The following is a 12,702-nucleotide window of genomic DNA, read 5'->3' on the forward strand; positions in this document are numbered from 1 at the left end:
AACCCTGAAGCTGAAACTAGCCCAGAATCCAGGGTGTCACAGATATTGGTGAAATGGCAAATGATCGATCAGTACTACTAGTGAATCTTTTATTATTAATAATAATATAGTTTCATTTTACATTCCGATTAATATTTTTTGTGATGTATTTTGTTTACATTGGTATTACAGCTAGTAATATTTTATCATTAAAGTATTAGTCATTTTATTGAATTTTTTTATAATTGTTTTAGATCTCATAAAAGAACATCTAATAATAAGACTTTAAATACTAAAAGCTCTGAATTTCACTTCTACTTTTTTCTGTTCTTTCCTCTACAATCTTCATTATTAACTAATGATTTATGAATAGAATTTCAGGTTACATGAAGAACTATTTTAAATTAGGCTGATGCTGTGTGCACCCTGGTATAAACAGCAAAGTGTACAGTTTGCACCCTGTTCAGGGTTCCCGCGGGTCCTTAAAAAGTCTTAAAATGTCTTAAATTTAAATATCATTAATTAAGGTCTTATATTGTCTTAAATTTACCGTAAATTTGCTGTAGGTATTAAATTTTCGGATGGTGAGTTTAATGCCGATGGGAAAAACACAGTGGTAAAGCATCTAATAGTGTGTATTTGATTGATTAACTTTGTACAAAGAAGGTGTAGAAAATGAGAGCCCCCGCGCATAATCGTTTTACGGTACGTTTGCGACAGACGCCTGACGTCGGGCGGCGTGACATTTCGCGGTTGTCGAGGTGAGCGGTGTTGCATGTAAGGATGGGAAAGTGCAAATTTAACGACAAATGAATGGAAGAGGATGTATTTAGGATGTGGCTGGCACCAGCCAAAAACAAAAATGAGGCAATGTGCAAATTCTGCAAAAAAACGTTTTCTTTAGGGACCATGGGGGTCAAAGCCGTCGAGTCGCACATGAAGGGAGGAAAGCACCTGCGGTATATGGCCGCAGCTAATAGCAAGCCAGGGCTAATCCCTGCATTGTTTGCAGCTCCACCTAATGTTGCAAGTTCAGACGCCACCTCTCAGTCGACTATTAAAAGCTTTGTTTCACCGCCAGAGACCCAGAAGGCAGAGGTAATGTGGGTTCTCCATACCGTAATGAGGCACAATTCATTTAAATCTAATGAGGAGATAAGTGAAGTCTTTGCTGCCATGTTCCCCGATTCCCAGCTTGCAAAGTCATTCAGCTGTGGTGAAAATAAAACTGCATATATCGCCAAATATGGCATTGCTTCGTTCATCAAGAAGGAGCTATCGCGCAGCGTTAGTGAGAAGCCGTATGTTATCATGTTTGACGAAAGCATGAATAAAACGACAAAGAATAAACAAATGGACCTTCATTTGCGGTTCTGGACTACTGATGATGAGACGGGCACACACCATGTCATCTCCCGCTACTATGGGTCGGAGTTTATGGGTCACTCGAGAGCCGAGGACATGTTGGGACATTTCAGTGTAAGTAACTTTACGACTGTGTTTGAAATTGTATACCATTGTTCTATTCACAACACGTTAGCTCAGAGTTTAAGGGGTGTAACTGTTGGTAGATTTTGTTGAAATATGGCGTTTTATGATTTTTTTTGGGTTGTTCAGACTGTTGGGCAAATCTAGCTGACAGCTGGTAACGTCGGCTGTCACTTGTTGCTATAGCAACTGTAAACATTCACCTAAGAGCTATAAAGAGTTCATTTGCAAAAACCTATCTCCATTTTTATTATTAAATATGTATTTTTTTATTGATAGTGCATTCAATGCACAATAACACATGACTTATGAATTAAATTGAATTTGAAAAACCTTGTTTTTTTGCGAATCTGCAAAGCACAATAAAAAGCAAGCTTTTTCATCAATAACAAATGGATTTTATCTGTTTTGCAAATTAACTCTTTAAGATGCAGAATCAAGCCATGTTGTAAATACAGATTAGAATTGTTGTATTTTAGCACAGAATACATGATTTTACCAGTTAGTGAACCTGTAGAAATAATAATACACACACAATTATTTTAATGTGTATGATGTATGAGTGTATGTATATATAAGCAAGAAATCGTTAAAATAACAAATAGTAGCAAAAGAATACTTGTGATTATCACAATTAAGATGTCAGGTGTTTTGATGGATGTTTTTTGATCTCTGCTATATAAGCTGTTATTTTTATTATTATTATTATTATTATTATTATTAGTAGTAGTAGTAGTAGTAGTAGTATCATCCTTACACTAATGGAACCATTTTTTAATCTAATGTGGATTACCTGGCACATTGAATTTATAACCCCTTCCACCCCTTATATGTGCAGGAAGGTACAAAAGAGCTGAATCTGAACAACATGCTCTCACTCTCGATGGATGGGCCCAGTGTTAATTGGAGGTTTGTTGAACTCTTACAAGAGGAACACAGAGAGCAGTGTGGTGGAGCCCAACTACAAATAATTGGAAGTTGTGGCCTTCACACAATGCACAACTCATTCAAGAACGGCTTCACGGTTTGGCAAGTTGAAAAAGTTCTGAAAGCCCTGCACTACCTGTTTCATTATGCACCCGCAAGGAAGGAAGACTTTGTGTTATTGACCAAGTGTGATAGATTTCCTCTGCCATTTTGTGGACATCGCTGGCTGGAAAACCTTCCAGCAGTTGAGAGAGCCATTGAAATTTGGCCATATATTGTCTCCTATGTGGATCAGGTCAAAGCCAAGAAGCTCCCCAATCCAAGGTCATCATCGTATGACACCATCGCAGAAGCACGGATGGATCCCATTATCCTGGCAAAGTTGCACTTCTTCATGAGTATCTCAAGAACTTTTCAGCCATTTCTCACCAAGTACCAGACAGATGCCCCGATGATTCCCTTCTTAGGCAGAGATTTGGAGGATCTAATGAGGGTAGGCCTAATGACAGCTGAAAATGTATTAAAGGTTTAGTCATTTAAGCATCGTTACTTACAGAGGATATGAAAGATAAAACAAAGTAATGCATTTTCAGCATGTTGATGTTTGTAGAATATATTGTAAATACAGTAATACTTATTCAGATTTTGATTATAATAATAATTACTATGCCTGTGCTATTCTGTTTTCAGAGCCTTCTCAGGCGGTTTATAAAGCGAGATGTTCAGGTTGATGTTTCCCCAGTAAATCTGGTCAAGCTTGATGTGACAGACCAAAAATTTTGGGTCAGTCCAAAGCAAGTGGACATTGGCTTGGGAGCCACAGCTGCCCTCAAGGTACCATTTATTATCTTGGATGACTTCAACAATGTGCTACATCAGCTGCAAGTAATTTGACTACTTAAGTATTTATTCTAAAACAACCAATAGATTAGATTAAGATTAGACATCAAGCAGTTGACTTATTCACAGGATTTGTAAAATGTTGTGTAGTGTAAGTTACACATAGGGAGAGTTTATTTGATGTTTCAGGTGACACATGACTTTTGTGCATTTGTCAGGGCATGTCAGGCAGTCAGGGTGGAAGTGAGCGTGATGTGTTACAGTTCATGCGAGACAGCCAGAGTGCTCTGTCAAAAATTTGTCAGAACATTCTATTGAAGTGCCCACTGAAGTACCCCACTGTCCGAAATATGCTGTGCCTGGACCCCCAAAAGATGCACACTGAACCAGACATGTGCTTGAAAAAAATGAAGGCCCTCGTCATGAAATTTGTGCAGGACAAGAAGTTGTCAGGAGGAGTCACAGCGGGTAACATCTGTAGACATATTAGAAATAAGAACAGTTACCTATGGTTTAGCAAAGGGAGTCTTTAGGCACCTTCTTTAAACCAGTGGTTTTAAAAGTGAACTCCAGGGGAATCATTTATTCTCACTATAATTCCATCAATAAATCACACAGTGACAGAATGTATGACAATTTTGGTCATAGGATTCATACACTTTTTGTAATAAGACCTCTAAAAGCAAAAATCTTAAAAGATGGGGATTTGTGGTCTAATTTGTGCCAGTTTCGGGGTCCTTGACATGAGAAAGCTTGAGAACCACTGCTCTAAATGTTATTGCATCTCTCCCCTCAATGTCGTTGACTAAGACAATATCTTATTTCAGTAAATAGCCATATTTTAGATGTCAAGTTATACTAGCCTATTACTTGCATCTTTTTAGTTGTATTTTATTTTATTGGAAATATAGCCTAGTAGGAGTTGTAACACATGTCTGTAGGCCTAATACATGTTCTTGGACTTAGTTCAAATATAGTTGGAAATCTGAGATTCAATTTCCAGAGTACATTGAATATAAATCTCTTGTGATTTCCACAAAATATAATTTTAACTGGAAAATATACAAATGTGTTTGTCTTTATGTAAATGCAGGTGATAAGATTGCACAACAGTTTCAGAAGTTCCTGTTTAATGAGGCCAGAGGAGAGGAATTCATGGTCTTCAGTGCATTGGATGGGACATTGCGAGTTGACAGCTTCCTGCATAAGGCCATGAATGGATATGCAGAACTTTGGAGCTTTGTGGAAAAGCTACTGCTTCTGTCCCATGGACAAGCCACTGTGGAGCGTGGATTCTCCATAAACAAGGAGGTGGAGATGTGCAATATGAACGAGGACACTATAGTCTCACAGAGACTGATCTGCGACTATGTGAGGATGTGTGGTGGAGTGGTCAAAGTGCCACTAACTAAAGAGCTGCTAAATGAATGTGCAACTTCACGCAACCGGTATAGGATCTTCTTGGAAGATGAGAGGAAGAAAAAGGAAAAGGCAAAACAGATGAACAAGAGAAAAGGGGCTGAAAATGAGCTTGAACAGCTACGCAAGAAAAGAAGAACAATCTTAACTGTGTGTGACACTCTAGAGAAGGAGGCAGATAGCCTTGCAGAGAAGGCTGAGAATACAGCTGGGACCAAGATGGCAGAGCTCATCACTAAATCCAACTCCATGAGAAAAAGATGCAAGGACAAGAGAGGGGAGTTGATGGACCTAGACCATGAAATTGAGAAGAGAGTGGCAGAGCTACGCTACATGTCTTGAAGAGAATTTTGACCTCTTGAATTTGACCTGTTCATTGGTTTCTCTCTAAGATTCATGTGATAACATTTTGTGTTGTTTTGCAAACAAGCTGTTTTGAGGACTTTTTTTAGCTTATATTTACAACGCAGTATGCTTTACGTGTTATTTTATAATTCTGTATGGTTTCTACATGCAAGTCAGTGTGTTGTTTAATGTAATGCAGCTTATGTATCTTATGCTGGCTCTGTTCTGCATCACAATCAGCCCCGGTTCTGGACTGCTTTGCTTGGGGGGGCAGTAAAACCTAATGAGGGGGCATGTTGATAGTCATGTTTTTGAAGCCAGAAATATATTCAAGGCTTGATTTGTGCATGAATGATGACAGCCAAGCTATTGATACTGGCTTAAAGTGATGTATGAGGTAAATAAATAAAAATGCATGTTTTCGAACTTAAACTTAAAACCCAATGATTAAAAAATACATGTTGATTATGTAAATGGAGAAAAAAGATTATCTAATTGTATTTCATTTTAATACGCCCCCTTAATTAAATTGCCATTAGTTCATTAGCCTAACCGCTAACGGCTAATAAAATAATTTAAGCAACACCTATGTAAGAGGTAAGTAACATTAAAGCAACGAAAAACCACAGTTAAGCAAATATTACCATGTGGAAGTCAGTTTAAACTCAGAAGAGTGTTTACCAGTATACCTGCCTCTCGCTCACACTAACAGAACATATACTGCCGAACTGAACTGTTTGGGGCAGTCTGACGATTTTTATATGACTCAAAGAGCCAATCAGGAATAAGCAAGGAAATATCTTCACACTGTAAAACAAAATGCATTTTTGTGATTGGTTCAGAGATCATTTTAAAAATAGCCGTTGCTTGCATTGTGCTTGGGGGGGCAAAGACACAATTTGGGGGGGCAATGCCCCCCTCAGCCCCCCCCTAGCGCCGGCCCTGAAATGGAACAAAATTGAAAAGATTGTTGATAACAATTAAGTTAAGTTTTGATTTCCAATGTGGGAGACAATAAATTGAATATTTTCTACCAAATAATTTTGGGTCCAAAGACATTTTTGGGTCTTAAATTATATGTATTGAGGTCTTAAAATGTCTTAAAAAGCCTTAAATTTTACTTTTAAAATGGTGCAAGAACCCTGTTATTATCGTTAACGAAAACGAATGAAATAACGAAAACTGAAATTGAAAAAACATTTTCGTTAACTGAAATAAATAAAAACGGTAATTAAAAGAAAAAACGATAACTAACTAAAACTGTATTTTGCGTTTACAAAACTAACTAAAACGTACTAAAATTATAGCTAGAATAGCCTTCGTGTTCGTGTTTGTCTATTTATGAGCTTTGTGAACTGATATGAAATCGATTATTTCCACTCGAGCAGTTACGTTAGTTACCGGTGTTACGGAGAATTCAGTTCCCCCTGTTTCCCCTTTAACGCGCATGTGCAAAAATCATGACGTTTTTTTCAGTCGCTTCGTTGAGCGTCGGTTTATTTGGAATATGTATTTATAGCGGTATGTTCTTTTCACATTTCATGTTGTATGTTAGGTAGTTTGTGATTAAATACATACTTTAAAGTACTGAGTGAACTACTGTCAGAGGTTTTATTGCTCCACCGCAAGTCAGAGGTTTTCACACTGCTGTCTTCAGCCTTGCTGTCAATCAACTAGAATTAACGTGTCAGATTTATTTGTAAATAAATCCTAATACAGGACATGCTCTTATTCACACACTAGTTTAAGGTTATTCATCTCAGCTGCACTACCATTTACTTTCAAGAATAGTTTCATTCATGGTGATCTCTCGTTCATTTAAACTTCACAAACTGCATCCATGTGATTTTAAAATTAACAAACAGTATGTAGAACAAGTTTAACCTATAGATCAGTCCATTACACTAACAACACAGGGGGGAACACATTTACCTGGAGACCTGGAAAAAATGGTTCCCCACATGTATATCACTGTGTGTGTAATTATAAAACACTACAGTGATGCTGGTGATGTATTTAACTGTTGTTATTATGTAGAACAAGTTTAACCTATAGATCAGTCCATTATACTAACAACACAGGGGGGAACACATTTACCTGGAGACCTGGAAAAAATGGTTCCCCACATGTATATCACTGTGTGTGTAATTATAAAACACTACAGTGATGCTGGTGATGTATTTAACTGTTGTTATTATGTAGAACAAGTTTAACCTATAGATCAGTCCATTATACTAACAACACAGGGGGGAACACATTTACCTGGAGACCTGGAAAAAATGGTTCCCCACATGTATATCACTGTGTGTGTAATTATAAAACACTACAGTGATGCTGGTGATGTATTTAACTGTTGTTATTATGTAGAACAAGTTTAACCTATAGATCAGTCCATTATACTAACAACACAGGGGGGAACACATTTACCTGGAGACCTGGAAAAAATGGTTCCCCACATGTATATCACTGTGTGTGTAATTATAAAACACTACAGTGATGCTGGTGATGTATTTAACTGTTGTTATTATGTAGAACAAGTTTAACCTATAGATCAGTCCATTATACTAACAACACAGGGGGGAACACATTTACCTGGAGACCTGGAAAAAATGGTTCCCCACATGTACAGTGTATCACAAAAGTGAGTACACCCCTCACATTTCTGCAAATATTTTATTATATCTTTTCATGGGACAACACTATAGACATGAAACTTGGATATAACTTAGAGTAGTCAGTGTACAGCTTGTATAGCAGTGTAGATTTACTGTCTTCTGAAAATAACTCAACACACAGCCATTAATGTCTAAATAGCTGGCAACATAAGTGAGTACACCCCACAGTGAACATGTCCAAATTGTGCCCAAAGTGTCAATATTTTGTGTGACCACCATTATTATCCAGCACTGCCTTAACCCTCCTGGGCATGGAATTCACCAGAGCTGCACAGGTTGCTACTGGAATCCTCTTCCACTCCTCCATGATAACATCACAGAGCTGGTGGATGTTAGACACCTTGAACTCCTCCACCTTCCACTTGAGGATGCGCCACAGGTGCTCAATTGGGTTTAGTCCATCACCTTTACCTTCAGCTTCCTCAGCAAGGCAGTTGTCATCTTGGAGGTTGTGTTTGGGGTCGTTATCCTGTTGGAAAACTGCCATGAGGCCCAGTTTTCGAAGGGAGGGGATCATGCTCTGTTTCAGAATGTCACAGTACATGTTGGAATTCATGTTTCCCTCAATGAACTGCAGCTCCCCAGTGCCAGCAACACTCATGCAGCCCAAGACCATGATGCTACCACCACCATGCTTGACTGTAGGCAAGATACAGTTGTGTTGGTACTTCTCACCAGGGCGCCGCCACACATGCTGGACACCATCTGAGCCAAACAAGTTTATCTTGGTCTCGTCAGACCACAGGGCATTCCAGTAATCCATGTTCTTGGACTGCTTGTCTTCAGCAAACTGTTTGCGGGCTTTCTTGTGCGTCAGCTTCCTTCTGGGATGACGACCATGCAGACCGAGTTGATGCAGTGTGCGGCGTATGGTCTGAGCACTGACAGGCTGACCTCCCACGTCTTCAACCTCTGCAGCAATGCTGGCAGCACTCATGTGTCTATCTTTTAAAGCCAACCTCTGGATATGACGCCGAACACGTGGACTCAACTTCTTTGGTCGACCCTGGCGAAGCCTGTTCCGAGTGGAACCTGTCCTGGAAAACCGCTGTATGACCTTGGCCACCATGCTGTAGCTCAGTTTCAGGGTGTTAGCAATCTTCTTATAGCCCAGGCCATCTTTGTGGAGAGCAACAATTCTATTTCTCACATCCTCAGAGAGTTCTTTGCCATGAGGTGCCATGTTGAATATCCAGTGGCCAGTATGAGAGAATTGTACCCAAAACACCAAATTTAACAGCCCTGCTCCCCATTTACACCTGGGACCTTGACACATGACACCAGGGAGGGACAACGACACATTTGGGCACAATTTGGACATGTTCACTGTGGGGTGTACTCACTTATGTTGCCAGCTATTTAGACATTAATGGCTGTGTGTTGAGTTATTTTCAGAAGACAGTAAATCTACACTGCTATACAAGTTGTACACTGACTACTCTAAGTTATATCCAAGTTTCATGTCTATAGTGTTGTCCCATGAAAAGATATAATGAAATATTTGCAGAAATGTGAGGGGTGTACTCACTTTTGTGATACACTGTATATCACTGTGTGTGTAATTATAAAACACTACAGTGATGCTGGTGATGTATTTAACTGTTGTTATTATGTAGAACAAGTTTAACCTATAGATCAGTCCATTATACTAACAACACAGGGGGGAACACATTTACCTGGAGACCTGGAAAAAATGGTTCCCCACATGTATATCACTGTGTGTGTAATTATAAAACACTACAGTGATGCTGGTGATGTTAACTGTTGTTATTATGTAGAACAAGTTTAACCTATAGATCAATCCATTACACTAACAACACAGGGGGGAACACATTTACCTGGAGACCTGGGGAATATGGTTCCCCACATGTATATCACTGTGTGTGTAATTATAAAACACTACAGTGATGCTGGTGATGTATTTAACTGTTGTTATTATGTAGAACAAGTTTAACCTATAGATCAGTCCATTACACTAACAACACAGGGGGGAACACATTTACCTGAAGACCTGGAGAATATGGTTCCCCACATGTATATCACTGTGATGATTCTTTTTTTTTTTAATGCAAACTACAGGCACACACACATTTTAAGAACAAAATATCTGTATTAGAAATTAGTGTTAAACTAAATTATGCATATATTACAATTATGCAAATATATAATAAAGAAATCCACCTCAATGCAAATTAAAACTTAAATACATATTTATAGCTTAATAGAAATATATATATTTTTAAACGAAATAAAATAAAATCTGGGATGGTGCCCTGGGATTGACTAGCATCACATCCATAGTGCACTCCTGCCGTACGTCCAGTTTCCCCAGGAACAGTTCTGGATCCTCCACGGCCATGACCAGGATAAAGCAGTTACTAAACAGAAATGAATGATTAATTTACTATCTACTTTATAAATAAACTAAAAGAGCAACATAAAATAAAATACAGCAACAAGCAAACTTTTTAGAAATAACATCCCAGTTAACCTTGGTCTAATCTTCAGTACATGCCAGACAATGAAGGTCTTCCTCTACTGGTGGGTTGCCAACACATGACTGGTGGTACCATCTGTCACATCCATCACAGGCTATAATAGATAGATCACTTTATTAATCCCAGAGGGAAAGTCAAGGACATACATATATAATAGCATGGTGCAATGAAAAAGCCAATAAAATTAAGGCATTATTACTATTTCTTTGGTACCACCAGTCATGTGTTGGCAACCCACCAGTAGAGGAAGACCTTCATTGTCCGGCATGTACTGAAGATTAGACCAAGGTTAACTGGGATGTTATTTCTAAAAAGTTTGCTTGTTGCTGTATTTTATTTTATGTTGCTCTTTTAGTTTATTTATAAAGTAGATAGTAAATTAATCATTCATTTCTGTTTAGTAACTGCTTTATCCTGGTCATGGCCGTGGAGGATCCAGAACTGTTCCTGGGGAAACTGGACGTACGGCAGGAGTGCACTATGGATGTGATGCTAGTCAATCCCAGGGCACCATCCCAGATTTTATTTTATTTCGTTTAAAAATATATATATTTCTATTAAGCTATAAATATGTATTTAAGTTTTAATTTGCATTGAGGTGGATTTCTTTATTATATATTTGCATAATTGTAATATATGCATAATTTAGTTTAACACTAATTTCTAATACAGATATTTTGTTCTTAAAATGTGTGTGTGCCTGTAGTTTGCATTAAAAAAAAAAAGAATCATCACAGTGATATACATGTGGGGAACCATATTCTCCAGGTCTTCAGGTAAATGTGTTCCCCCCTGTGTTGTTAGTGTAATGGACTGATCTATAGGTTAAACTTGTTCTACATAATAACAACAGTTAAATACATCACCAGCATCACTGTAGTGTTTTATAATTACACACACAGTGATATACATGTGGGGAACCATATTCCCCAGGTCTCCAGGTAAATGTGTTCCCCCCTGTGTTGTTAGTGTAATGGACTGATCTATAGGTTAAACTTGTTCTACATAATAACAACAGTTAAATACATCACCAGCATCACTGTAGTGTTTTATAATTACACACACAGTGATATACATGTGGGGAACCATTTTTTCCAGGTCTCCAGGTAAATGTGTTCCCCCCTGTGTTGTTAGTATAATGGACTGATCTATAGGTTAAACTTGTTCTACATAATAACAACAGTTAAATACATCACCAGCATCACTGTAGTGTTTTATAATTACACACACAGTGATATACATGTGGGGAACCATTTTTTCCAGGTCTCCAGGTAAATGTGTTCCCCCCCTGTGTTGTTAGTATAATGGACTGATCTATAGGTTAAACTTGTTCTACATAATAACAACAGTTAAATACATCACCAGCATCACTGTAGTGTTTTATAATTACACACACAGTGATATACATGTGGGGAACCATTTTTTCCAGGTCTCCAGGTAAATGTGTTCCCCCCTGTGTTGTTAGTATAATGGACTGGTCTATAGGTTAAACTTGTTCTACATAATAACAACAGTTAAATACATCACCAGCATCACTGTAGTGTTTTATAATTACACACACAGTGATATACATGTGGGGAACCATATTCTCCAGGTAAATGTGTTCCCCCCTGTGTTGTTAGTATAATGGACTGGTCTATGGGTTAAACTTGTTCTACATAATAACAACAGTTAAATACATCACCAGCATCACTGTAGTGTTTTATAATTACACACACAGTGATATACATGTGGGGAACCATATTCTCCAGGTAAATGTGTTCCCCCCTGTGTTGTTAGTGTAATGGATTGATCTATAGGTTAAACTTGTTCTACATAATAACAACAGTTAACATCACCAGCATCACTGTAGTGTTTTATAATTACACACACAGTGATATACATGTGGGGAACCATATTCCCCAGGTCTCCAGGTAAATGTGTTCCCCCCTGTGTTGTTAGTATAATGGACTGATCTATAGGTTAAACTTGTTCTACATACTGTTTGTTAATTTTAAAATCACATGGATGCAGTTTGTGAAGTTTAAATGAACGAGAGAGATCACCATGAATGAAACTATTATTGAAAGTAAATGGTAGTGCAGCTGAGATGAATAACCTTAAACTAGTGTGTGAATAAGAGCATGTCCTGTATTAGGATTTATTTACAAATAAATCTGACACGTTAATTCTAGTTGATTGACAGCAAGGCTGAAGACAGCAGTGTGAAAACCTCTGACTTGCGGTGGAGCAATAAAACCTCTGACAGTAGTTCACTCAGTACTTTAAAGTATGTATTTAATCACAAACTACCTAACATACAACATGAAATGTGAAAAGAACATACCGCTATAAATACATATTCCAAATAAACCGACGCTCAACGAAGCGACTGAAAAAAACGTCATGATTTTTGCACATGCGCGTTAAAGGGGAAACAGGGGGAACTGAATTCTCCGTAACACCGGCACCTCATGCGGTCTTTCCCAATCCGCTCCCTCCTCACTAACACTCCACTACAGAGGGACACTCCACGTGAACGCGCAAACGGA

The 12,702-nt window shown here is 38.2% G+C and overlaps 1 protein-coding gene, 1 long non-coding RNA gene and 1 pseudogene across 2 annotated transcripts; 1 reads left to right on the forward strand and 2 right to left on the reverse strand.

Moving 5' to 3' along the window:
* The window catches only part of LOC134326241 (zinc finger protein 208-like), a 164,594-nt pseudogene that overhangs the window by 59,891 nt on the left and 92,001 nt on the right, over positions 1–12,702 (reverse strand).
* On the forward strand, positions 2,753–4,995 carry LOC134327023 (uncharacterized). Its single transcript, XM_063009110.1, has 4 exons — positions 2,753–2,887; positions 3,085–3,228; positions 3,453–3,702; positions 4,328–4,995. Exons 1-4 carry the CDS (start codon positions 2,753–2,755, stop codon positions 4,993–4,995), a joined length of 1,197 nt encoding a protein of 398 aa, XP_062865180.1.
* LOC134326869 (uncharacterized) lies at positions 9,832–12,637 on the reverse strand. Its single transcript, XR_010014619.1, has 3 exons — positions 12,498–12,637; positions 10,165–10,265; positions 9,832–10,051 (listed from the first exon to the last, which is right to left on the reverse strand). It is a non-coding gene; the product is annotated as an uncharacterized LOC134326869 (long non-coding RNA).

Source organism: Trichomycterus rosablanca, chromosome 14 (genome assembly GCF_030014385.1).
Source record: "Trichomycterus rosablanca isolate fTriRos1 chromosome 14, fTriRos1.hap1, whole genome shotgun sequence".
Lineage (NCBI taxonomy): Eukaryota > Metazoa > Chordata > Actinopteri > Siluriformes > Trichomycteridae > Trichomycterus > Trichomycterus rosablanca.

Bases quoted from the DNA above. Each gene is read 5' to 3' on its own strand.
- LOC134327023 (XM_063009110.1), top strand. From the start codon at position 2,753: ATGGATCCCATTATCCTGGCAAAGTTGCACTTCTTCATGAGTATCTCA. The intron at 2,888-3,084 runs GTAGGCCTAATG...TTCTGTTTTCAG, and splicing joins ATTTGGAGGATCTAATGAGG to AGCCTTCTCAGGCGGTTTAT. The intron at 3,229-3,452 runs GTACCATTTATT...TGCATTTGTCAG, and splicing joins GAGCCACAGCTGCCCTCAAG to GGCATGTCAGGCAGTCAGGG.